We start from the raw sequence: 27,466 nt of genomic DNA, 5'->3' as shown, positions 1-27,466 counted from the left end.
GATGCTTGTGGCAGTATAGAGTGTTTATATGATGTATAAAGTAAAAGCCGTAGATGATTAAATACTGCGCTGTGTGTGTTTGCAGTTGAGAGGAAGAATAATGTGATTCAGCTGCGTGTGGATGCAGCGAGTGAACACGGCGTGGGCCCCAAACAGAGCAGATCTAACGGAGCCGGAGAGAGCGTCCATCTCGGCAACAAACCAGGTGAGGAGCTTTCTGTTCTACTGTACAGGTTCACCTCAAATAATTAAATATAAACATTGAAAAGTTACTTTATGTTCTTTAATTCTCTAATGAATTGGGCTAACAGACAATGAAAACCCAAAATTCAGTGTCTCAGTAAATTTGAATATTACAAAAACCCAATTGGTACTTTTGGCAGTGTGCCAAGTCCTGCTGGAAAATGAAATCTGCATCTCTATAAAAGTTGTGAGCAGAGGAAAGCATGAAGTGCTTAAGATTTTGCGGGAAACCTGATGTAACACAGTGGATCAACACCAGCAGATGACATGTCTCTCCAAACCATCACTGATCATCAGTAAATTTTACATTTTATTAGTAAATCAAGAAATCAGAGTCTGGAGAGGAAGAGTGGTGAGACTCACAGTTCTAAGCTGCTTGAGGTCTAGTGTGAAGTTTCCACAATCAGTGATGGTTTGGAGAGACATGTCATCTGCTGGTGTTGATCCACTGTGTTTTATATCAAGAACAAAATCTTACAGCACTTCATGCTTCGTGCTCTGCTGACAACCTTTATGGAGATTTCATTTTCCAGCAGGACTTGGCACACTGCCCACACTGCCAAAAAATGAAATAATCTGTACACATGTATCTTGATATTTGGTACCTCTACTGTTACTAATTGAACTGTAAATTCATTTCTTTAGGCTGTTTGAAGCTTTTTATGCTTTAAAGCTCCACTAGGTAGGATTGAGATTTTGTGCTTGTGGGCCCCCCCTACAGTTGTAGAGTGTAATAAATGTTTCAGCCGGATTAGTTTCTCTTTCTCGTTTTCTGGCTTTCACAGACATATTTGGTCTCTTTCCAGTGTCTGTATGTAAGTTTGTAAAGAATGAACCAGTAGTGTTTGTAGAACTGTTAGAACTAAAGGTCGGAAAGCAGGTCGCAGTTCTCACGAGCGTTGGTTGTGGCCGCCTCGGAAAACTTATCATCATGCCTCTAAGTGACACATACTGAACATCCTGAGAGGATCACTGGACAGTGTGAATATGTGTTCATTCATCTCATCTTGTTTACAGAATGTAGAGGAGTTCAGAGGTTAATGCTGGAGATAAAAACTAAACTAGCTCCTTTTAAAATTGTATTTTTAGATTCTGCAGCTCTGTTCCAACCATTTAAACAATCTGAATGCTTTACATTTTTACATGACCTGATTTCTAGAGTATGACGTTAAAATAACAGAAATAGTTATTTGTTACATCAGAATTTTTATCTTAAAATATTTATTTATAGTTATATGCTCACAATCAGACAAAAACATGAATGAGTTACTTACTGAATTTATTCAAATTTTTCATTTTATCATTCAGAAATGGGTCTGGGCTCTTATGGGTTGAGTAAAATCCCAATGATCAGCTTATTTTAAACTTAATGGTAGATTTAATTAATGGCTAAACTGTTAAAAGAATAAAAGCTATGATGTGAAATAGCGTGCAGGAATAAACAGGATGTGTGTTTGTGTTTTTAGATACAGTGGAGGTTCCTGGTCTCCCGGCGTCTCTCCCTGCTTTTCACGGATGTGTGCGGAAGGCGGTGCTGAACGGAAGGTCGGCCATGCTGTCCAAACCGTTCTCGGTCTCCGGAGCCGTGGGCACTCAGGGATGCCCCGCTGCGTAGTCCGGTTATCCACTACACTACCCAGCGTACCCCTTTACCCCCGCCCTACACATCCAGCACACCAGTATGATCAAATCAGCAGGTGGTGGGATTCTCTATATCATAGCTAAATTAAACAGATATTTATAGTTTGGTTAAAATAAGAAAGTGTATATTTTTTAAGGCGTCAGTGTGGAGTTGTATTTGTTGTAAAGGCACTGAGTGTAAAGCCACTGTTAAAGGAGCGTTATTGAAAGTGTACCAGCACTGTAAGCTCTGTCCACAAGCGCAGGTTCAAACTGAGACAGGATTACTGAGTTCATGGAATAAGTTGAGTGGTCAGTCACTCTGTTTATTGGGTTCAGGAACGCAATACAATATTGGTACTAGAGAGTCGGTGAGGGTGTTTACATGTTTATGTTGGTTATTGAATTACTGAGTCACGAAAAAAAAGCAAACAGCTCTGGAAAAAAAATAAGAGAGCACTTAAAAATTATGAGTTTCTTCTGAGTTTATGATTTTACCAAATTGAAAACCTCTGGAATATAATCAAGAGGAAATCAAGCTGAACTGCTTGAATCTTTGCACCAGGAGTGGCATTAAGTTATCCAAAAGCAGTATGTAAGACTAGTGGAGGAGAACATGTCAAGATGCATGAAAACTGTGATTAAAAACCAGGGTTATTCCATCAAATATTGATTTCTGAACTCTTAAAACTTTATGAATATGAACTTGTTTTCTTGCATTATTTGATGTCTGAAAGCTCTGCTTTTTTGTTATTTCAGCCATTTCTTATTTTCTGCAAATAAATGCTCTAAATGACGATATTTTTATTGGAATTTGGGAGAAATGTAGTGTGTAGTTTATAGAATAAAACAACAGTGTTCATTTTACTCAAACATCTTCCTATAAATAGCAAAATCAGAGAAACTGATTCAGAAACTGAAGTGGTCTCTTAATATTTTTTTACAGAGCTGTATTCTAATTTCTGAAATGTATAAAAAAACGTTTGTTTTTTTCTGTGAATTTATTGGCTGGTTGCAAAGCAAATATCCAATTTCTGCCTGGCTAATCTAAACACTTACGTTTTCTAATGATCTTATTAACCAAGTTCACATAAATACATTAACCAGATTTCTAAGAAAACTCTGATGTTCTTCTGTACTTGGGATTTAAAAATTGCTTGTAAGCACACTCACCGTTATTCCTGTAACTCAGTAATCCTCACTGGAACATTATGGGACCATTCATTTCTAAAAGCTCTATTTTGGGTCTGCTTTTCTAATGTTTAACTGATGTAAATTCAAAATGTTGGTCAGAAAGCTGAAAGAGTTGCCCAGATCTCACTTCTTTTTGTAAAAACTGGGCCTCTTTCTGTATTATTTTGAGTGATTCACTGGAGTTTAAAACTCACTCGCACACCAAATTCCCTATATAGTATAGCTGTATTTTTATTGGAGGTAATAAAATTCTTTGATACAAACTGAAGCTTCTTCTGTCTTTAATTAAACATGCAGACACATGATTACACCATGATATCAGAGGGAGTCAAGAGTTTAATTTCATAACATCAGCCTTACAAAACATACAGGCAAGTTTTATAGAGCGACACTGATCACTAACAATATAGAGCGCTGTCTGGATCGAGAAGCTGATACAGGAAACACGTTACTAATCCAAGCTCATGTCCTCGTCATCATCCTTCTTGTCTTTGGCGTCTCCAGAATCCTCCGTCTTTCCATTGCTGCCCTCCATAGCCTTGGCAAACGCTTCCACATCTGTAAACAAAACAAAAACCATATTAGACTTCAGTAAAAAAAAAAAACAAAAAAAAAACACTGCCATACAGACACTTTATTAAAGTTAATAAACTCTTACATGGTTCTAGCAGTTGTAAAAAGACATTGATGCTGTGGTTTCATTGCCTACAGTTCAAATGAAATTGGTGGACCTGCTCCTTTCCCCTCGATTCAGTGTTTTTGTTTTTTTAGACCACCTCTATTAAGCTCAGGGCACAGAAGCAAAGGCAGGCTGTCAATCATTTAAGTCTTATAGGTCTCCTTCTGCTAAAATCCACTTTTTCTTGATCTTTGTGAAATACTATGGGGTCTCTCCGAGTTGTACATACATGCGTTCTCTGCTGCAGTGCTTACATTCATACTAGACAACTAGAATTTTTTTTTTATTAATTAATAAAAAAAAAATTTATGAGCCCTTTAAGTGTAAATCTGCCTTTCTATGACAAAGCAGAATAAAATTAAAAAAAATCTTTATTAAAATATTTGCGAATATTAAAATAATAAAAACACAAAAAAAGCTGAATGAGCTTCAGTCTCATGGTGGAGGTCAGTCAGTACTGTTGGATTTATAATTTAATCATATGACGATGGGCGGAGCTAAACATCATACAGCAACCTGCAAGCCAGCAGAAGTGATAAGACATGTGGTGGCTTCTTTTTTGAGAGAGGTCGTGCTGTTCAGTCTTTAATAGTCAGTGGTTCAAACATTTTATAGACACCACAATGCCCCCTGCTGGCTGCTCTACAGATCTTTAAAATGCAGGAAGCTCCTCTGCAAATGGAATTAAAGAGCCACTAAACCCTAAACCATATTTATTTATTAAAAGCCAAAATGTGTTTATTTGAAGTAATGAAACAAAACATTTATAAACTTCCTAACTTTTAAAAAATGTTTTTATTTCCACCCTTTCAGGTTCAACTGTGCTATAGGTGAGGATGTTTTCATGTACTTAGGTGCAAATCAGTCAACTATCTGCCTCTCAACACTATCAGAAGCACACTGCTCAGGCCAATCAGCTCTCCCTCCTGCCCACACCCCTAAACCCATACATCACCCAGTTCTCCTCCCAAACTACCCCTCCCATTTTTTTTTTTTTTTTTAGCATTTTTCAAATTTGATCTGAGGGTGGAGTCAGCTAAAATCAGGGGGTTTAGTTACCCTTTAAAAATGTAATTTGTGTTAATTTACCAGTTAATTAAACATAAGAAATCTTTGATTTGTAAAACATGGATTACATATTAAACTTCCATTTTACACTTAATGCCAGAAATATCTGGCACTTTAAAGCTAAATCTGAATCTGCTAGAAATCTGTTCTGCAAAACTTTTCCCATTTTTTGTGTAGACAAACATATCTTATTCCATAATAACTACCATAGAAAAATTATTTCTGATTGATATATTTATCAGAGCCTGTTGAAGTCAGCTGAATCTATCAGCCAACTTGTTTTTTCTTAATTAAATTAGAATTACATTAGAAATTTGCAGCCTTAACCTTCTGAGACACAGATGTATTTTTGCTAAAAAAAAAACAACAACAAAAAAAAGGTGTGATTAAGTATTACATTGTGGTGTGATGTTAGTATTATGGTGCACAGAAGCAGAAATGTAAATTTCATATGAGGACCAGGCTCTCGAGAGGTTAAAAATTTCAGTTCTGTGCATCAACGCGTTTTCACAAAAAAGGGCAGCATACAAAACGGCACCACTCTTACAAGTCAAAGAAGCATTTTAGCATTTGGCACTTGTCATGAGGTCGAGTGAGTGTTACCTCCTTTGTTAGCGGCGTCCACTGCTTCAGAAGGGAGGCCAAACTGGTTCATGAGCGGACCAAGCTGCCCTGATGCCAGAGCACTGCTGAACATGCTCATCGCCTGTGCGCACACAAACACACACATACGGTTTATTTACGTGGAAGGCTATAGGTGATGTTTGATTAAATTGTGGTAAGCTGTGGTTGCTCTGTGTGTGTGTGTGTGTGTGTGTGTGTTACCTGCTGAAACTGTGGGGAGGTGAGTGTGTTCTGGATCTCCTCGGCGCTTTGTGGTAAGGATTCTCCGGAGGGGAGGTAAGGCAGTAGCCTCTGCTGCACCTCAGGATTAGCCAGAATTGGAGCCATTATTTCCGGAGTCAGCACACTCGCCAAATCCACTACAGAGACAGACAGAAAATACAGAGTGCATTAGTGCTTTAAAACACTAAATTATACAGGTTCTACATCTCAAACTTCATCTTATTCAAGTACAGTTCAACCCTGTAATGTATTTGGTTCCTATCAAAATCCAACTCCTTATTTATAACCAGAAAGTTATTTATAAAAACTAGCCTTGTTTTTTGTATTTATGTATTAGTATGCAGTTGTATTTCACACCTAAATAGATTACATGTAATTGTCTTAGACCCTATGATTTCTAGTATGAAGTATGAAAAATACAACAAACAAGTTTTAGCTGAAAAAAGGCAATAAAAAAGTTAGTTAAATAAATACTACACTAATTATTTTAGCACATTAATAAATGTGCAGAGACTTCACCCAACTTTGTGCTCAAATATAAATCTAGGTAAATTCTCACATATCTTTAATGCAAGAACTCAAGGACGCAGTTTTCACATTATTGTTAATAATGTTTAACATCATTATTCTCCCTCTGTTTGGTTTGGTTTCACACAGGCACAAACCTAAACGCACCAAAATGCGCACCAATAAACCACGCAAGCACGCCATCTCCTCTAATTGGTCACATCATTCTAGCACAGAAAAAATATAAGTAAATATAGCAAGAAGGTTCTTGTGTTCCAGCATGTATATCTGTGCAGTGTGAAGCTGCTTTAACACAGAGATTTCAAACACTGTTTTTAATGGGACGTGCAGCACAGATGCAGTAAACTTAGTCGCATGGCTGAAGGTTTTGAACATAGCACAGACCATGCGTGCATGAAACAGAGACAGTGTGTGTTCATACAGGTGGTAATCAGTGTTATTTGGCTAATATATTAGATTTAACTGTGCCTCATCAGCACTTTAGCTTAATTAAAAAGGCTGCCCATTTTTACACCTGCTAAATTGAACCGCACTAAAAGGGTACAAACAAACCAGAGTCCATTTTGACCGGACCAGATAGTGGTGGTGTGAAAACGCTCCATGTTACATTGTGTATATCTGGTCCGGTTAGTTTATAACACACTTCAGTTATCAGCTACATGGGCTGCGCCTCTCTATACTTAACATTATTTGATTTGTAGAACGTTAGTTTTGAGTCATTTTAAAGTTCACTAGAGAGTTAAATAATGATGTTCCCAGCATGCCGAGCCTGGCGTAGCAACAATAAAGGTGCAGTTTTCTCTATTAGAAGTCAGTGTAACAACACAATGATTCTAAAGCTAAAACATAAAACACAGCTAGGACAGAGGCATAAGCAAGGGAATGCTGAATGCTGTAGTGCAGGTCTTCAGAAATGTGCACTATACTTCCGTAAGGTACAACGTGAGTAAACAGAATACCACAGCGTGACATCATGCGCAGGAATCAGGAATTCACAGAACGATCAAAACAACCACAAGGAATTTCAGCAGCAGGAATGTTTCTGCCCCGACTTGCTCACAGGCAGATCCAGCTTTCAACCTATAGATGCACAGGACTTACAGTACAGGCCAAAAGTTTGGACACACCTTCTCAGTCAATGCATTTTCTTTATTTTCATGACTATTTAAATTGTAGATTCTCACTGAAGGCATCAAAACTATGAATGAACACATGTGGAGTTTTATGTACTTAACAAAAAATGACCTGGCCTCCAAAGTCTCCGGACCTAAACCCAATCCAGACGGTTTGGGGTGAGCTGGACCACAGAGTGAAGGCAAAGGGGCAACAAGTGCTAAACACCTCTGGGAACTCCTTCAACACTGTTGAAGCTCATTAAGAGAATGCCAAGAGTGTGCAAAGCAGTAATCAGAGCAAAGGGTGGCTGTTTTTTTTTTGTTTTGTTTTTAGTTTTTTTTTGTTAAGTACAAAACTCTACCTATGTTCTTTCATAGTTTTGATGCTTTCAGTGAGAATCTACAATATAAATAGTCATGAAAATAAAGAAAACGCATTGAAAAAGAGAAGGAGTGTCCAAACTTTTGGTCTGTGCTGTACGAATACAAGTGTGTAAAGCAAGAGTATGTGTGTGTGTGTCTCTGTGTGTGTGTGGCTCTCACCTCCCTGGCCCTCTGCAGCCATGGCAGGAACGTTCATGGTGGCGAGGATGCTCTGGAGGTCACTCAGCTGAATGGGCTGTGTGGGGCTTCCCACTCCGGCAGCCAGGGACGGGGTCTGGGCTGCTGGGGTTGTGGGGGTCATGGTTGGAGACCCCGTGGAGGTTGCAGCAGGCGTCACCGGGGTAGTGGGGGCCTGGGTGGAGCTTAAACGAGCGGCAGATCCTGAGGAAGGCGTGGCAGCTGCCGACTGACTGCGGGAGCTTCAGAAGACAAGATAGAAATTATTGTTAAGTGGTCGTGATGCACACTGTGTACACCGGTATACTGTGCTATTGTTTTTTTTGCAGTTTCAGCAAGATTTCAGCAATATTGATGAAATAAATGTATAATGGTGATAAAACAGCATCACCACTGTGCACTAGGAGTTTGTTTTTATTTCTATTCTGTACAGGTAGCTCTGTCAAGAAAAGCATTTTGAAGTTATTGGGTGTTTTAGATTAAATATTATCTACAAATGCAAAAAAATAAAAATAAATAGGGCTGTCAATATTAAAACATTAGCGCTTTATGTGGTTAATTTAGAAACAGTAAAGCATTATTTTTTTAGCAAAATTAATTACGCCACCAAGTTCGACCCAAACTTACTTATTTATTACTAATAAAATAGCAATCGTGCCTACACTCATTCCGTTGGTCGCACCAAACAGGAAACTGACAGATAAATGGTGCAAAAATGGTGCAAGAAAATAATTCTGGGAAATTGGTGTTTTATTGCATTTAAAAAAATACACAACCTTTTTAAAAGTCCTACTTTACATTTCAGTATCCACTATAAAAACTTGTGTCTTAAGAACAAGTGTGATTAATTGATCTTTGTGATTAGGAAGCAGAGTCAAACTATCATCTTTAACCATCTTTAACCCAAACCTCACACCATCAGGTCTCATGATACAGACAATTACTATCAAGTGTTAGTTGGATATACAAACCTAGAAGTTGAACTGCTACTTGCTGGACCACCACTCCCCAACAGACTGGCCAGTCCTGGACCTGCAAGAGCACCAAGTCCACCTGTAACCCACATACATATCAAACCATCCATGTCACAGAAACGTATTTATACATATAGGGTGTTGTTTTGCTGGCTGTAAACAGTCCCATTTCACTCACCAAGCCCACCAAGTCCTGTTGGGCCAATCAGCTGCAGGAGTTGATTATGGCTTATGTTCCCCAAAAGGTTTTGCAGACCACCTTCTCCTAGGCAAAAAAACAAAAGTCTAAATCCCAGAGCGAGATTTTTTTTTTTTTTTTTTTTTTAATACTGTACACTAAATCAGTGTTTCTCCATTAGCTTTCCCACAATATAAATAAAATTACATTACTAAAAAGACTTTTTAATTAATAAATATAGCAAAATGCTGTCACTTTATCATAATGATCATAATTGGCTTTTTACAAGTCTTATAAAGAACAGATCTCTCACCTCCTAGAGCAGACAGTTCATGCCCACCACTTCCTCCACTGCCCAGAGCTCCCGGCATGGGCGGGTTATTCAGATACTCATTCACTTTACGACAATACTCTTCATCCTTGTCGGTCTTAGGCTCCTAAAACAAAGGGCAGAGCAGAGTTTATGTAATTGATGTTAGGCCTATTCTTGATCTCCCATTCAGCCAAAAATGGAGTTGTTGTCTAATGTAAATAGAGCCATTTGTAAATGCTTACCATGGTAGAGATTATTGAATTAAAAACAGAAAAATATTTAATATTTAATAACAATTACACACTGGTGTTTTCCCAAGAGAGCAATGATCAAATTACAAGTAGATGCAATTCCATGTCTAAACAGTAGTGGTGCTAATGAGCCAAATGGGAATGCGCAGCTTAATTAAAGATTATGTAGGAGAGATGTTTGAACTGCCAGTATTTGTGAAAAAGTAAAAGGGTTATTAAAATATATAAATAAAAGTTGGATTTTCACATGCTGTGTGACAGAGTATTTTGTCTACTTGCTGATAAAATGCATGTGAACTTGCTAAGGCAATTTTAATTTTGCACAAAGAAACTGCTATCAAAATCTGTAGATTATATAATATGGATACAAAAGCAAAAAATAGCAAACAAATAAAACCACAAACTCTACAAAAACATAAAAATGAAAGCAAAGACTGGCAACACCCAAACAGAAATAATTGTTAAATAACTGCAAGAAACAATACATTTCCAAAGTGTATTCAAAATATACATAATTTTTCAGTTTTGAATTTTCCAACATCTTTCCAAAAAATCTTTGAAGATTTCTTTTTTTTGGTGTACCACTTTTTACAGTGTAAGCTTTTATAAGTATAATTTAAGTGTGACTGGTAAAATAATTTGGTTCCTCCATGAATACCGTGGCCCCTTGGTGGGCCATTACTGGCAAAAATCCTAGATTGCCACTGCAAATAGATATCGCTCTGTTTAGATTTAGAATCCGTCATTTTGTGACTTACACTACAAAGTAGAAAGTAGTGTAATTAGGGATTAACCGCTTTTTTTCCCCCAAGCTTTGTGATATTGACATTGAGGTCTGTCTTTATGAGGGACTATAACCCCTTATACATGGCTAGCATGCTCATGCAAGAATGTTCAATGGAAAAAAAATTGTTTTTGGCTCACCTGCATCCAGAAGAACAGCCTTTTGGAGCCTGCCTTGAACTTTAGCACATAAACACGTCCAGTGGTGCACTGGTTCACTCTCTTAAACTCACAGTCATCAGGGAAAATAATAAGATCCTGAAAACAAAAGCAGCAATATATAATTAAAAACAAGTAATTATAAAACAATTAAGTCCTAGAGTAAGTAAACCTGGCTCCAAAGTTTTAGAGTACTGCACAATTTTTCTTGATGAAACAATTAAATTCGAGAAATGCTCATAACTGTGCAACAATGTCAAGATTTAACATATGTTTTATTAATGTATTCATTTTCTAGTTTAGAAAAAGAAACCTACATCGTCCACATTTGCAGTGGTTCTGTCCTTCCAGCAGAAATGGATGAGAGAGTCGTCGGTCTGCTGGATGTAGACAGTGCCTTTGCGCTTGTCTGGTGTAACAGTACTGCCCTTCAGCGTCATTTTACCAGCACGAAACTCCACCAAGTACTTGCTGGACGAGCTACGTGAGCCCGACACCAGACTGGGAAAGAGTGCTCCTGATGACATTCTGCTGTCCTACAGACACCTGAAAAACAAAACAAGGGAAAATGCACTGAAATCAATAAAAACAAGTGACAACTTATTTTTCAGTTGGAATTTTTGACCAATTATCCAGATGTGCATTTGTAAGGTCAAACTGAGTTTCAACCTTTGTTGTAATTTATCCCAAAGGCGTTCTATCAGGTTTAACTTGTGCCTAATTTGACCTTGCTGCAGACTGGATTAAAAAAAAAACAGTCTTCCTAAAACTCTTAGACTAAGTTGGAAGAAAACAGCTGTCCAAAAATATCCTCTTGTGCTTAAGCATTAAGATTTCCTTTCGCTGGAACCAACTTATTATAACACGCAACCTCATACCATTATCCCTCCTCCACCAAAACCAGGAAACTCCAGAGAACATGGTTCAGGACTAGGGGTGTGCCATATGTATACAAAAATATCAGCAACATTTTGAATATCGTCAACAATATATTACACCCTGAAATTTCGTGCCATATCACCCACCCCTAATTATCACATAAGGGTTTTTGCTGTTTTTAGCAAAGAAAAATTCACACTGTTCTTATTGCCCATTATAAATCTACTTGAGAGAGATTATATCTGTCCAGTATCATTTATTTTACTTTAATCCTGGATATATTTAAAGTGCATTATTAGCGTCATGACATTCTGGAACATTGACTTCTGTTACAAACCTTATAAAATTCTTGTATTTTTTTAATATCTCAATTAGGGATGTGCCATATATATAATATGTAATATAAAAAAAATATTTTCATTTTGTTGCAGTAGTGTACTCTTAAAATGTTTCTTTAAATCCAATGTTTTGTCATATCGCCAAGAGTATTGTTATCGCAAAAATACTGTGAAATATTGTGATATTATTTTAGGGCCATAAAGCCCACCCCTATTCAGGACACTGCTCCATTTTCAAGTGGCAGTGTAGTTTACACTCCATCTGATACTAGTCATTGTGCTTGGTGATAAAAGAGGTCGCACACTGTAATATTTCGTTGAACCACCTTTAGCTTTGATCACAGCACGCATTCACTCTGGCATTGTTCAATAAGCTTCTGCAATATTTATTTTAATCCAGTGTTGCATTTATTTTTCCTCAAGATCTTGCATTGATGATGCTGTTGCTGAACCTAGACCTGACCAACTGCAGCAACCCCACATCATTTGCTTTGTTAAATCCAGGTTGCCACTTTTTTTGACCAGGCAGTGTATAACTTAGGCAATATCAACATTTTTCCTACACTCCTTTTTTATACTGGTGATTTAAATTTGTATCAGAGTTAGAACATGTATTAGTGTCATTACTGGTGTCATTGTGGCTGAAATACTTTTGAGTTAAAGCCATGTAGTTAATCTAGTTCCTAAACTCCTTAACTTTTTAAAAATTAGCTGCCACTTACAAGTGAACTATATTAATGAAAATTCTGTTTTTTTTTGTATTAATACTCTTTTACAAATGTTTGTAAAAAAAACGGACAAGGTAACCTACATGGCTAGGTGCTTAATTTCATACACCTGTGGCCATGAGACTGAACCAAACACTTAAATCCAGTGACATAATCTAAGGAAGTCCACATACATTTGTCCAAATAGTGTAAAACGGTGGAAAAAGGAGATACACCTTATTGATAGCATTTTAAAGGAGGTAAACGGCGTAGTTAGAGCAGGGTAAGTGGGTTACTGTGGTTAGAGGCTGAAAAACAAATGCAGAGAGGTGAAGACAGCAGCAGTCTGAGGCCACGCAGTGTGAAACAGCAGCTAAAGCTAATGCTATCGCTAACTAGCCTAGCCTAGCCTAGCCTAGGGTTACTCAGCAAGATTTAGAAGCAGCTATGATAGCTTTAGCTAACGTTAGCTGGCTAAAAAGGGAAATATGCTAGCTAACATTAAAGCGCATGGAGACTAAATATGCTTAGAAAAAATATTTAAAGGCACAGAGAGCCCCGCCAACAGCTCCAGTTGTTAAATTATAACTAACAAACAACCCCAGCTGTATAAATTAACCGCAGCTAAAGCTAAACAACTGCTAGCACTTACTCCGCCGCTAACGAGCAGCGCGAGCGGTTTAAAACTATTTATTTTATTTATTTTAGCTTTGTTAGTTAACTCAGAGCGTCTGTGAGGAGAGCAGAGAGGATAATTCATCCTCAGTCGGCTGTAGATAAACGCTCATACCTTCAGTTCTGCTGCTGTTCGGGTTTCAGAAGTCCGGAGATGCTCAGCTAAAACCGGTCAGTCTGACACAGTTCAGTTCGCTACAAGAAAAAAAAATTCTGTCCCATTCTGATTGGCTTGCTGGTGTTCTCTGAGCTCCCTGTGACTGGCTAACAACCTGTCCATCAAAATACTGGCCAAAAGAGCGACGGGACGGTGAGCGGGGTTAACACTTTTCTGAATCTGAATTTCTTGTTTATTAGATATATTATTATTTGAAACTGAAATGAAAACACTGCAATAAAAAAGGCAAATGCCGTTTTGCGCTTTCTTTTGCCAAACGTGTGAAAATATTATGACAAAATTAATAACAAAATAAAATCACTTCATTTGCAATTTAATTTTTCACTTGAGCACAGGTTATATGTAACAAAAATAAATAAAATAAAAAATGATTTTTGCTATTTTATTTTTATTACTATACGGATATTTTACAGTCAGATCTAAATTGAAAAAGCTAATTGTAAAAAAAAATTAATTTAATTTCAGTTTTATTTTTGGCAGGGTTTACCTCCCATACTAGCTAAAACACTATTTTAAAAACATTTTCTGCCACTTATGCTATATTCATATTACCTGGCTGAAGTAACTAAAATCAGTTTTTTTCCATGACTGTGTGAACGAGCCAAATCTGATTTTTTTTACAAACCAGAATTGAGTCATTTACATGTGTTCTTAAATCAGATACATATCCGTTCCACGGACATACAAATGTAAACGGTCAAATCTAAATTCATGTCTTTTTGTTTTTATGCATGCGTTATGTGCTTCTCTCTCCTACCCACACATCTCTTAGTGCAGCTGTGCAGCTATAGCTGCAAAAACAGCAAAAGCAAACCGCCTGAATTTTTTTTACCTCCTCGACCTGAGCATGTACGTCAGACCAGCTGTTTACTGTTTCTCCACTCCAGCAAAAGATGCTCCACATATGAGCTGCTAACACATCCATTTCCCTTTATAAAGCTACGAGTCGCCTCTCAAATATGAAGTTTTTGTTGTTGTTGGTGAAGAAGGAGACATTTATACACGTATCAATGTGTATCAAGGCGTTTAGGGACTGATACGTTCACATTACACACAGATACAGAACACTTACATTTGTAAATGTGAACTGCCAAGATATCTAAACCCGATCTGAGCAAAAAAATCTGATTTGAGCAAAGTGGCTTGTAATGTGAATGTAGCCATAGTGTTTCAGTTCATCTATTGGCTACGCTGCCCCATAGTTTCAATAAAACTGCTCCATTTTGTTTTCAGAGAATATGCACATTAGGGGTGTCACGATTCTCTAAATCATTGATTCGATTTTATTTCCGATTTTAGGGTCACGACTCGATTCTCAATTTTCTTTTTTTTCACAGCAGAGAGGCCTATGCCAGTTTTAGATTAGTCTATGGTCAGTCATTGGTTTGATTGATTCATCAAATTTACAGTATCTGATTTCAAAAGGTGGGCTTGATATAAGTGATATAAAGCGATACAAGTGATCTGTAATACACCACATTAGGCACTAATGGTCAAATTTATATAATGTAATTAAGATATATATGTAATGCCATCTATTGGATTTTTTTGGTAGCAGCAGTGTGCACTATTAAAACAGCAATGTGCAACATAAAATAAATAAATAATAAATGTGTACAGAATAATAGAACAATTAGAGCCTTATCAAACTGAACTCTATCCTACTATCCAACAGTTAAACATAACAAATAAGATTAAGACTTTTTTCAGTCCCTGAGAATGACAAGTTTTGCTCTTTAACAAAGATATATTATTAACTTTATCTGAGAGAAAGATGCTCCTTAAGGTACCAAAACTATTAACATATTTGAGGCTTGACAAAACAACTGTTATTTATATATTTTCAAGTTTTTTCTTTAAGAAGATGAGAATGTCCACAGCGTACCGCGCTGTTTTTGACTTCGAGGCACGAGACCATGACATAATTTCGACACCCCTAATGCACAAATATGAATTAAATAAACAGATAGTATGAACAGAAAACTGTGTGTACATTAATATTCATACTTACCATTAACCATTAGTTAGTCTTAAAGATGAAGCAAATACACAAACAGTGAAAGAACTCTGGCTAACAATTTTTGTAAACGACTCAGGGACGGGATCTCCTCAACGTACATTTTATTTCAAAAGAAACAAATTTAAAGTATAATATCTATTAGTAGCATTCAATCACACCAGAATGGCATCCGTTCAACTTTTAATGGAAATTAAGTCCAAAAATTAATCCCCAAATGAAAAATAAAAATGTTATTTCTCACCAAAAAAAAGTATTTAAATACTATAAAAATAAACCATTGCTCAAAATAATAAGCTATGTGTTTGTGATTACTAAACATGTGCAACATCTGAGAACAACAACAAAAAGAGGCATTTGTTTTTGTACACAGGAACATACAGACAGATGTACAGTGAAGTGTGAGTGATTAAAAACACTGAACTTACAAAATAAATCCACACAAAGCCAAATAAAATCTAGATTTTAATGTTGTATATTAGTTTTATATGGCTAGTCTTCAAATAATCAAATGTACATTTAAATGAATGAGCAACTATATTAAATGTATGCAATCAAGTAGTGTAATGAAGTGTGCATGTGTACATCAAACAGCTTGTGAAAATGTGCTGACATTCTTGCTGACGTCGACATTATTGTCCTCTCAAATTATTACAAAAAAAAAAAGGCGGAAGTGAAATTTGGTTAGCTGACATGACAGAAACTGATTTTAAACAAACATTGACATGACTGAGTGAAAGTGAAAGACTAACTGAATAAAATGGTCAAATATTAGTGACTTTTTGTTACACATTTTAATTCAGGCACTGAGGGAAAAGAAAAACGACTGGAATCTTAAAAAAAAAAAAAAAAAAAAAAAAAAAGGAAATTAAAGAATCTAGCATCACTGCGTATTGGACAATTTCGACAACTATCCGTTGCACAAATCATAGCTAGATAGAACCATGTGATTAAGACAAATCACAACATATGCTTTTACGTTTTTTTCTCCTGTGGCCTAAATTAAAGCACAATACATTTACACATAAGGGACCTATCAACATTATTATAAATACAGATCAATCAATGTGGGCACTGAAGAGGAATGATATTAGCTAGATGGGAGATTGCTGGAGCTTTAGAGTCACATCAACTGCCTTTCTAATAAACACTGGATTCTCATTCTTCATTATGACTAAACTATATTATTTCACATCCACTGTATATTCAGACTGCCTACTTATTACACGGGTATGGGTTAATATATGCTTGGATTTAAGCTATTTTTTAACAGGGTTTGCATAGTTCTGACTGTTTTAACAAGTGCACAGTGTGTGTGTCGTTGAAAATATGGGTAGAATGAATGTAACGTGAAGGTATTGTGAATAGTGAACTATTACAAGAATTAATCAATAAATCAATGAATAGCTAGAGTGAGTTGTGAGCCATTCTGAATTAAAAAAATGCGAGGGCAGGGGATGAACAAGAATCACACCTAAGTGTAAGTGTGATAAACTGACCATACTGTGTGAATAGAAATCGTGAAGTAAACTGTGAGAGCTGTGTGCAGAACAGGAAAAAAAAATGCAATTGATCAATTAACAAGCTACTCGTTTTTTTTCTTCCAAGTTTGAATTTTCTAATATGTGAATTGTAAAGCTCTAAAGCTCAATTCAGATCATAATTCAGCTAATAAGTTCACCAGTACGATACATTATATTATTACTATTATTATTATTATTATTATTACTATTATTTACCAACATAGATTTTTTTTGACTCTGGTCTACCCAACATTGAGCAGTCATGTTTGAAGAAGCAGCTCAGTGTTATTCATTGTGGGATTAAAAGATCTGTAAATTGGTTGAAGACGTTTGTGGACTCGTTTCAGTTCGTTATCTGAGGATGCTGCTGAACACTGAGACAGTATCTGAGAGCTACATGTCTAGTCAGAGGAACTGAAATTAGGCAGAGAGAGAATTAAAGAGATTTGTTATATTTAGTAAAACGTGGATCTAAAGAGTTCGAAGGCAGAGAAAAAATGCAATTCTCTGAGACTCAGTCTCTCCTCTTCTTCTGTACTTTCCTCCTTGTGTCGTGAACGACACGAATCCTCTGGTTTGAACTCCTAAATGAAGTTGTGTTGTGATCCTCTCCTGTCGGTTTTCCCACCAACAGCAAAAATATACAGGATTTATTACTGGATTGAGGACTCAAATCCCTGATTTCTTCAGTAGCTATGGACCAAATTACTAAAGGATGTTTCACTAAGTGCTGGGAGCAACAGATGTTTGTGTGATTGAAGTGCATGATGAAGTGAACAGTAATTAAGGAACAGCTAGCGTTGCTACATCAGTTCCAGATGAACAGTATGATGCTTGGTTAGAGGGATGCTGTGGTGTGAGGCAGGGCGGGAAGAGTGAAGAATGAAGAATGAGTGCGCTCCAGAAGGCAGGTCCCTCGTCAGTAGATATCAGGACAGTCTGTGTATTTCCTATCGAAGTAACCTCCAGTGTAAAGCCAGTCCTGTGATCCCGTGTACGGGTTCGTGGCTAACTCGAACCATCTGCAGGAGCAACAAGCGGGTCAAATATATTAATAAAAAATCCATAATAAGTAACAATCATTATTACACACTCCAGTTATATCCAGAATATTATGACCACCCCCTGGTTTCTACACTCAATGTCCAGTGTTTCACATTTTAGTTCTAGAATTGCAGTCTGTAGTCCTGTACTTTCTCTGTTTCTCTGCTCACTTTATCAATATCCTCTTTTCACCCTGTTATTTAAAGGGCCACCACAGAGCAAGTATTATTTCAGTGGTGATTTATTCTCTTAACCAAGTGGATCAGACACAGCAGTGCTGCTGGAGTTTTTATACATGGTCAATTTACTCCCCATTCTGTTAGAGGCTTCTTTAGTCAGAGACAGAGGCTCATCAGTTGCTGCACAGTTTGTGTTGGCCATGCTCTAGTCTTTCATCAATAGTCATAGAATGTTGCCCACTGGATGCTGATCTTTGATCTATAGAAGCAAAGCTTATAAAAAAAATAGAGTGTAATGTGAAGATGTATCAAGATATAAATGTTTTACACTCACATTATATTCATATTATATTTATATACAGAAAATGAGAAATGGATGAATTAACAAAAAAAAAAAAGATGTAGAGCTTTCAGACCTCAAATAGTGCAAAGAAAACAAGTTCATAATCATCACGCATATTGGCGTGTTCTCCTCCACCAGTCTTACACACTGCTTTTGGATAACTTTATGCCTCTCCTGGTGCAATTTCAGATTCAAGCAGATCAGTTTGGTTTGATGGCTTGTGATCATCCAGCTTCCTCTTGATTATATTCCAGAGGTTGTTAATTAGGTAAAATCAAGGAAAAACATATTTTTTTTATTTGGTCTCTTATTTCTTTTCCAGGGCTGTAAATCTGAGTATTAGACAAGTTTTATTCCAAATATGTCATTGGCTTGATAATTTAGCCAATCCTTAGATAGTCAAATTATATAATTAATATTTTGAGAGTCTCTGTAGCATTGCTTCTCATTCTAACACTAACTTCTCATTCTAACACTATATGGCAATACAGGCCTCATTCACAACTGTAGAAGCTCATTAAATGGGAAATCTAGTGAAAAATGGACTTGGGCTGTAGTGAAACATGGCCCATATCCATTCACCCCATCATTCTGAAATACAGCACTTTAAGCTGATTCTCCCAACAGGCTTACAAGGCTAGCTCCACAGTTCATTGGTAGAATTCAGAGGTTCCTGACATTTAAAATGAGGCACTAAGAACTTGTGCAAATGAGGAAATGCATGAACTCCAGCTGTTGCTGAAAATATCTCTATAATATTTATGCATTTCTACAGGACTAATTTTGCAATCGGGACTATCTGAAGGTACTGTGTGGATACATATATATACATATATAGTGTTTTAAATACAAATTTCAAAGCTCTTAATACCTCATTTTAAATCTGAGGGTTTTCAGAATTCTACCAATGAAGTGTGGAGATAATTTCAGCTTCTTACTGGTGCAGGAATAGTGATTTCTGTGCATGGGAAATGCTATGACCCAATCGCTAGCGCTGTAAGTCTGTTGGGAGCATCGGCTGTAGAAAAAATAAATAATTAAAAAATAAACAAATAAAAATAACAATAAAAAAGAAGCACTATATTTTAGAATGCTGGGGATGAATGGAGGTGGCTTATTTGAAATTCGTTATCATGTTTCTGCCAGTTAAATAAGAAAATGTATCATCAGTGTTACATTGGAGTTGCAACCATCCTATATAATCCTATAAATAAATCTGCTGGACAAGCTTAAAGACTGCCTGAGAATGATCAATTTTAATTATTCAAGTTAAACATCCAAATAGTAATTTTCCCTGTATTTCTTCCTAATAGCTGAAGAAATTCACCTGGATTTGTAAGATGGTAATGGACTAGGATTTTGATCAAACTAAGCCATTTAGACTAAGAAGAAAATAAATGCACAAACAGAAATAGGCTACATGGCTTACCTGGTGGACCACTCCTCACTGTCCTTGGCCCTCTCTTTACGAGCTGCTCTCTGCTTCTCCTCCAGCCTCTCCTTCTCTCTGCTGGCTTCATCTAGAAACAAATATATTTACACACATTACCATAAACAGAATTCAACAGTTCAGGAGCTGCATTTTGAGTAGAGAACACCAGAGGGCGCTGTACTATCACTCATAAATGATACTGAGCAAAACAAAGGTTTCATTACCCATGTCACCGTTCTCCATGGCTCTGATGTCAGGCCGTAGGCGGCAGTCTGTCGGGGCCAAAACTCCCTCCATGCCCGGCTCCAACTCATTCAATGTGATGGTGAAGTTAGTGAAGTTGTACATCTGCACAGCGACACAGACGTATACGTTTAACAAAGTTAAAAAGGAATGGGATTAATTCTCTGACAAGAGGTGCAAATTATTAAGCAAAATGACTTTTTTTACATTATATAGGTGGAAATTCGGTTATTTAAATTTCATTTATTTAATTTTACTTTTACTCCTCACATTTTTACACAATTATCTGTACATTCTACTTCTTACATTTTAAAAATAGCCTCAGTACTTCTATTTCTTTTCAGTTTATCATCATAAAAAAAAACCCTATTCAGATAAATCTCTCCATACGGCTGGAGTAAATTTGATTGTGGTTGGATGAGAAGTATGGTATTTTTAAGAACTATAAAGGTGCACCATAATACAAGGCGCACCATCAATGAACTCCATTATTCTGGTCTATTTTTCATACGTAAGGTGCACCAGATTTTAAAGCGCATTTTAAGCGACAAAAGTAAGGAACAAAGGTGGTGCCTAAGTAAACCAAAAAACGTAAAATTCTTTTAAAGTCAAACGAGTGCTGGATGTTAATCTACACAGGTTTCTCTCCTAAAAACTGTTTATTTTGGCGAGTAAAGCGCTTCTGTTTATTTACAATAAGCTTAGAATTCCAATAATTTAGCGCAGTTAGCAGCTAAGCTTACTGCTAGTAAACGCCGCAGAACCGCGCTACAATGAGAAATCCTAAGTGTTCCGGTAACCCAGGCCGATATTAGCTAGCGGTTAATCCCACGTAGCTTGTTTTAACATGGTAAAATGCAGACCACAGTCCAATATACTCGCCTCTGTACAGTGAAAGAGCTAGCGCTGTGGTTAGCAGCTAATGCTAATACTGCTCCAGCCTTGGTGCTGGAGAAACTTTACTGAAACTTCTGTATGACGCTGTACTTCAGCAGAGTTGCTTTACTGCTCCTTACACTATGACTGGTAGAATTCCTACATAAGGCGCCGGATTAAAAGGCGCACTGACGATTACTGGGAAAATTAAATTAGTATGCCTTATAGTGCAAAAAATACAATATAAACATACCACACATAAACCCTATTGGTTTATACGCAATCCATTGCACCTGCATGTCATGACAAACTTCAGCAAGGGCATATCAGACACATGTAGCATAGTATGTAGATGATAACTTATATACTAATATATTTGCATTGTAGTAAAATGCATTCATTTTCAATGTGCATATATGCAACTAAAAAAGGAAGCCTGTTTTTCCAACATTAACATTTTAATACAACATGGTCATTATGGCTTTTAGAAATATGTTTAAGGGAGGGGGTTGGTTGAAAATATGCAAATAATTCAGCAGTTCATGTCTTTGGCTATGTGTGTGTGTGTACCTCTGCTGAATTAGGTGGTCTAGGTGATACTCTCCACAGCAAAGTGCTACCAGGAATCACAGCTACAGTCTCCTGAACCTCGGGCATGTCATCTGCATCCTCGTTTTCAGCCACTTCTGCCTCCTCCTAAACACACATTCAATACATTTAATATAAAGACAGTCATATCTTACATCTCACACACATCTCACACACATCTCACACACATCTCACACACATCTCACACACATCTCACACACATCTCACACACATCTCACACACATCTCACACACATCTCACACACATCTCACACACATCTCACACACATCTTACACACATCTTACAGCAAACTTCATTCAGACAAATTAATTAAAAAAAATAACAGTCAATGCAGACTTGTAAATATAAAGAAAAAAAAAACGAATCTAAAGGAAAGTATTTTTTTAAACAGCAGATTCAAAACTTCTATATTAACAGACTCTTTATAGTCACACCACTTTGTGCAATATCTCAACTTATTTAATATTTGTTTGCTATTTATCAACCTATGTGCATGGAACAAGTTTTCTTCCAATCTTGTTTTTTCTAGATACATAAAATTAATAATATTTTTAATATTATTGTGTTTCTTTTCTCTCTCTGTCTATATATATATATATAATCATTTTGTTGTGTTGTGATAATGACCTAAATCAAATCAAATATATTATATATATATATATATATATATATATAAAATATATATATATAAACCTGTGGCATTTAAGTGTTTCAGGGAGTGTTGAGGAACATCATGTCACATGCAATAACTGAAAGCAGAAGCCACGCTAAACAAAAACATCTAAATGCTAACACAAAACAGAAACGTGTGAACACAAGAACAAAAAATGACCATGTAGCTTTCTTATGCACACACACCATCAAAGCCACTCCTGTTTACACAGGCTCAGTGACACATGCCCCTGCTATTCTACCCTGGTATGACCAGTTTCCATTTACAGGTCACTGACCTTTTAACACCCTGAGTACCTCTAACATTACTCACTACTTAAACAGTCACTGACTCAAAGACTGCCTTTTTTTCCTTAATCACTGTTGGTAGAAGACATTTTCAGTGAACCATAGGAGGTGATGGACTTTTAAACTGATTGTAAGTTTTAATATTATTTTAGAAAAAGTTTTTAATAAAGAAAATATCTATGCAATATGTACCCATCTACTGAATATCCGTGTATGAAAAGTTATTAGTAAGCCATTTCTATGTTTTATTAAAATGCATTTTTTAGGATCACCACAGAGCAGGTAATGTTTGAGTGGTGGACCATTCTGACACCCTGATACGGTGGCAATGTAAGTATATGTTGTGAAGGGATGAGGGGATCACACCCAGCAGTGCTGCTGGAGTTTTTAAACACTGCTGGACTGAAAACAGCAATATCTAGGCAACAGCATTCTGTGAGCACTGATAAAAAAAACTGACCAACAAAAATTGTGCAGCAACAGAATCAGAGCTATTGTCTCTGACTTTACATCAGCAATGTGAAGCAGCTAGGTAGGGGTGTCAAATAGTAGGCACAGTGAGTGAACACAGTGTTTAAAACCTCCAGCAGCACTGCTGTGTCTGATCTGATACACCCCACCATCATGTTTTCAGTGTCACTACACTGCAGTGCTGAGAATGATCCACCACCCAAATAATACTTGCTTTGTGGTGGCCTATCAAGTAGGGTTCTAACCATTGAAGAACAGGGTTAAAAGCTTTTTAATGCAAAGAAACTACAATCTGCAATTATAAAACTACAAGATGTTCCTATATGCTCAGTGAAGCTGAGGCTTAGGAACAACCTAGAGCTGTGCAGTATGTGTTGCTGACATTATAAATGCAACATATCCCTTTAAAGGAGAACTCTGGTGTAAAATTTACTTTTGGTGTAGTAAAACATGATACAGTACTAACCTTTGTTGAATAGCACAACTGTGTTCTCCCTCAGCTTTCTGAGATCCAGCAATATTATTCTGTTCATCCAAACAGGCTAGAATGGGTTCTAATAGGGCATATTTTGCCCCTGTAGATAATTTGCTTTTTGCACTGTTATCCAGGCTCAAAGCAGCTCCATTCCTCATTGGTAAAATCCGGAGAGCCCTAACATTTAAAAGGAGGCATTAAGAACTTTAAAAGTGCACAAGAAGCTTCTTAAAAAAATGCACTGTTTACAACCCATAGCATAGCCTAATCTCCGAATACCACCACCCTGAAGTAAAGTCATGATCAGTAGAGTGATGAGCACATAATGTTGCAGCCTGGAAAGGCTCAAACGCAAACCATTCTGTCTTCTTTTCCCTTTGCTGGCTGAAGCTGCAGTCAAAAAACAGCACACATTCAAGCCACGCCTTTTTCATGTATACAGCGTGTACTTCCATTAACATTACATGCCTGTGACTGTACTGATCATGACTTTACTTTAAGATGGCAGCTACGGGTTGTAAACAGTTTCTTGTGCAGTTTTAAAATTCTTAATGCCTCGTTTTAAATGTCAGGGCTCTCTGGATTCTATCAATGAGGTGTAAAGCTACTTTGAGCCTGAATAACAATGTAAAAAGTGATTTATCTGCAGGGGCAAAATATGCCCCATTAAAACCCTTTCTAGCCTGTTTGGACAAACTGCACAAAATTGCTGGATCTCGGAAAGCTGAGGAAGAACTGAGGTGGGCTATTCAACAAAAGTTAGTACTCTTTACCGTGTTTTACTACACCCAAAGTCAATTTCACACCAGAGTTCTCCTTTAAGGCAGTTAGAGCTGCACTTTTTGACTTGTTTTCCACGAACAGAGTTACATTCATATTTATTTGGGGTTCTTGCTGAATTTACTCACAGGTTTCTGTTTCTTGGTGTCTGTTGTCCCTTTCTTATCGTTTTTGCGATGGGACTCGTACACCTGCGGGTCCACACTCCACATGCATTCTGTCCACTTCCCGTAGATTACACAACGCTTCTTCTTACTGTACAACAGATGAAGACACAGACAAAAGATTATTGTGAGACAAAAGGCAAAAAAATAAACACTCAATACACACAATTTGTGGCTAGTAATTAGAGCTGGGCGATTAATCGATTTTATCGATTAATTCGAATTTACAGTTGAGGACGATGTATTTTTATGAAAATCAATTTTCTCTGAGTTTTAATTTTCAACACCGGCGCACCCCTGAGCTTAGCCCCGCCCCTCTCTCCTGCGCGCACCCAAAGCCACCGCTGACTGATCCCGCCTCCTATTTACAGAGCAGAAATATAAATATAGTCTTCAGTGTGACACAAAAAAAAAAAACTCACTGAATTTAACTCACACAGTCTCAGTCAGTCACTCGCCTCATTCACCACGCAGCCTGTCACTCACCTCCTCCACAGTGCCTCCCTCTTTGTAAAAAGCTATTCAACAATTTGTCTATAATAGGTTTAAAAATAAAGAAAACTTAAGAAAGCTAAAAAAAAAAAAAAATTATAAAATAAAAAAAATAAATAAAAAACCCTGCTCTAATAATAACATTTAACAACACAGCAAAAAAACTGATTTATGTAATTTACGTAAAAATAAAGTTATTTTGAGACGTGACTGCCTATTTAAAAAGCAACAGAAGTTGTTCATTTGTTGGAGTTTATTTGTACCATTTTTAACATATTTAGAGTGTTTACTCACTTTTTTCTTTCTCACAATGTTAATTCTTTACAGCTTCAAAAACATGTATTATGCAAATTAGGCGATGACGTCATTAGCAACTTCGAAGATTTTTTTTTTTGGGCCATATCGCCCAGCTCTACTAGCAAGCAGCACTGTGTGCAAGTCCCCTCTTTGGCACCATGACAAACGTATGAAATGTACAGGATGTACAGGATGTTCAGTCATCAAACCCAAGATTGTAGTTTGATAAGAGCACAGAACTGTGATAAACTGTTTTTACAGAGAAAGTAATAAACTATACTAAATGTTAGGTGTTAGGTCTTCATGTTTGGGTTAAATGTGGCTGATTGTGTAGTTTCAGAGTGCCTCCGTGTCTATGTTACCTTCAGGCTCTATTCTTTTAGTTAGGCTGTTATATTCAGATCTGCTGTAGTCATTAGCCACATATGTGATAGAATATCAAACATTATCATATATGTATTTGTTATAAAACCCATCTTATCATTAAACTAAATTGTATGGAGATAATTGGGGGGGGGGGGGGGGGGGGGGGGTGTTCATTTGGGTGTTCAGCACCCCTAAAACTCTGATCCTACAATCACGCCTGTGTGGCTGATCTCACCTTTTGTCCTGGATGTAGCCTTCCACTCTGTGCAGCTCTTTGCCGAACATCCCACAGGGCTTGAAGTTGAGCACACACTTGTCTCCAGTACTGCCCAAATGAAACAATACAAAAATAGAAGATTTACATTACAGTACAGACCTCTCACTTATTATTGGTTTTCGGATTTTTCCATGCAATTACTACATTTACCATAATAAAATGATCAGATCAACATTTATTTTATTCCCTGTACTAACTCATAAAATGAAAGTAAAATGCTAAGTTTAAGCATTGGCAACTCTTGACAGCAGGGCTTTGGACAGTATGTTCTTTCAAAATGTCTTTGGAAATCTGATCCCACCCACTGACCATTCTCCGTCCATGACCACAGAAAAATTGGCAATTTGTTTGATGCATGTAGACAGTTTAGAGCCCAGAAGGACTACAAGATGGATGCAGAGCTGAGTAATTGTCTCCTAAATGGGTAAAAACTGAGCTTCAGCTACGGTTAGTTTAGCTTGGGTATTTTATCATAACCACTATAAAGGGTGGGCATTTACAACATCTTTTTTTTACACATTTGTATTTAGTGGTCTGCATTCAACAAGCATTTGAGAATAGTCTTAAACTCATCATGTAAGTTCAGTGTTCACAACCTGGCAACCCATGTGAGCTTTACGTCTAGCAAGAGGGGCAGATTCTTTCCGATGTATTATACTGCATATGTATATTGCCTTTTAGCACATATGCTTCCTTTAAATTAGCAAATTCATTTGATGAACTAATAAGAACCCATGACTTACCTGTGGTTGACAATCTCTACAGTGCCATATTGCTCAATCCACAGTTTGCCCACAATCACATTGTGTACACAGCAGAAAGGGTTTGACCATGTGTATGCCTCTTTATGCCTGTAAGGAACAAACACACACACACAATTCACACGTCAGCATGTGACCAGCCAGTTACCCAGCAACCCCAGAGCTCTTTGGTCTGAAAGTTTGGTTTCCTGCCTCATCCAGGAAAATACCCACTCAGGAAATATACATAAAAAAATCTCACACTAATCTAGTCTATTCTATTTCATTCTAGTCTAGTGTAGTTAGACATTAAACATTAGTTATGGTAGAAAAAAACTACTACAACTAATAACTATAAGTCACACACAGTGTTACTCACTTGAGGAGTTCTAACGTAATGGTTCCTTTAGGCTCCGCCTCCACACTCTTGCCCCAGAACTTGAGTTTGGGGTATATAGAGCCGTGAAAAAGGAAGTCCTGGGACAGACCCTCTGCATGGAACGCACTGATTGGTGGGTGGTGACTAACTTGTTCTGAAATCAACCTAAAGCCTTGATCCTCTCTGAGAAAGAAGCGAGAGACAGAAAGAGAACAAAAACAAGAAAAGGGAAGGAAAAGACGTTGCATCAGCATCACAAACTAACAGTCATCTAAACCAGCAGCAACTAGGCCTCAAAACCTCTAAAGAACACACGGAATAAACACGTGCTACAGGAACGTGGTCTAAATTAAAAGGAAGTAGGGATGCACCAAATATTTGGCAACCGAATACATTTAGTTGAAAATTGTGCTCAGACGTACAAGTGGGGAAAAACAAAAATATATAATTCATACCAAATTTATTTCAAGTCATAGTGTAGTGATTTCTTTAAATGTTAGAATCAGTGTC

The 27,466-nt window shown here is 37.0% G+C and overlaps 3 protein-coding genes across 8 annotated transcripts in view; 1 reads left to right on the top strand and 2 right to left on the bottom strand.

The window, feature by feature from the left end:
• Positions 1-3,320, top strand: part of lama5 (laminin, alpha 5) — a 135,461-nt gene extending 132,141 nt beyond the window's left edge. For all 3 annotated transcript variants that reach the window (XM_022677607.2, XM_022677609.2, XM_022677606.2), the window contains exons 79-80: positions 86-205; positions 1,710-3,320. In XM_022677607.2, the coding sequence (XP_022533328.2) occupies positions 86-205; positions 1,710-1,858 (269 nt within the window). In that variant the 3' untranslated portion in view covers positions 1,859-3,320. The remainder of the gene's footprint in view (positions 1-85; positions 206-1,709) is intronic.
• A 55-nt stretch (positions 3,321-3,375) lies between these two features.
• On the bottom strand, positions 3,376-13,382 carry adrm1 (ADRM1 26S proteasome ubiquitin receptor). Of its 4 annotated transcripts, none has more exons than XM_007256334.4 (10): positions 13,227-13,382; positions 10,830-11,058; positions 10,495-10,611; positions 9,320-9,443; positions 9,007-9,093; positions 8,826-8,907; positions 7,837-8,096; positions 5,630-5,787; positions 5,408-5,510; positions 3,376-3,615 (listed from the first exon to the last, which is right to left on the bottom strand). In XM_007256334.4, the coding sequence occupies exons 2-10, from the start codon at positions 11,037-11,039 to the stop codon at positions 3,509-3,511; spliced, it is 1,248 nt and encodes a 415-aa protein (XP_007256396.3). In that variant the 5' UTR covers positions 11,040-11,058; positions 13,227-13,382; the 3' UTR covers positions 3,376-3,508. The 4 variants fall into 4 exon arrangements, with proteins under 4 accessions (XP_007256396.3, XP_007256398.3, XP_007256397.3 ...); XM_007256336.4 differs by having other exon boundaries at positions 8,826-8,886; XM_007256335.4 differs by having other exon boundaries at positions 9,007-9,090.
• A 2,011-nt stretch (positions 13,383-15,393) lies between these two features.
• The window catches only part of osbpl2b (oxysterol binding protein-like 2b), a 37,442-nt gene continuing 25,369 nt past the window's right edge, over positions 15,394-27,466 (bottom strand). Inside the window, exons 7-14 of the mRNA XM_007256333.4 lie at positions 26,957-27,139; positions 26,581-26,688; positions 25,796-25,885; positions 24,370-24,496; positions 21,517-21,642; positions 20,052-20,175; positions 19,825-19,915; positions 15,394-17,851 (exon numbers count right to left, since the gene is read on the bottom strand). Of these exons, the coding sequence (XP_007256395.2) occupies positions 17,749-17,851; positions 19,825-19,915; positions 20,052-20,175; positions 21,517-21,642; positions 24,370-24,496; positions 25,796-25,885; positions 26,581-26,688; positions 26,957-27,139 (952 nt within the window). The 3' untranslated portion in view covers positions 15,394-17,748. The remainder of the gene's footprint in view (positions 17,852-19,824; positions 19,916-20,051; positions 20,176-21,516; positions 21,643-24,369; positions 24,497-25,795; positions 25,886-26,580; positions 26,689-26,956; positions 27,140-27,466) is intronic.

This window comes from Astyanax mexicanus, chromosome 13 (genome assembly GCF_023375975.1).
Source record: "Astyanax mexicanus isolate ESR-SI-001 chromosome 13, AstMex3_surface, whole genome shotgun sequence".
Classification (NCBI taxonomy): Eukaryota; Metazoa; Chordata; class Actinopteri; order Characiformes; family Acestrorhamphidae; genus Astyanax; species Astyanax mexicanus.
Note: the sequence above shows the minus strand (reverse complement) of the source record. Positions and strands in the feature narration are given on the sequence as shown.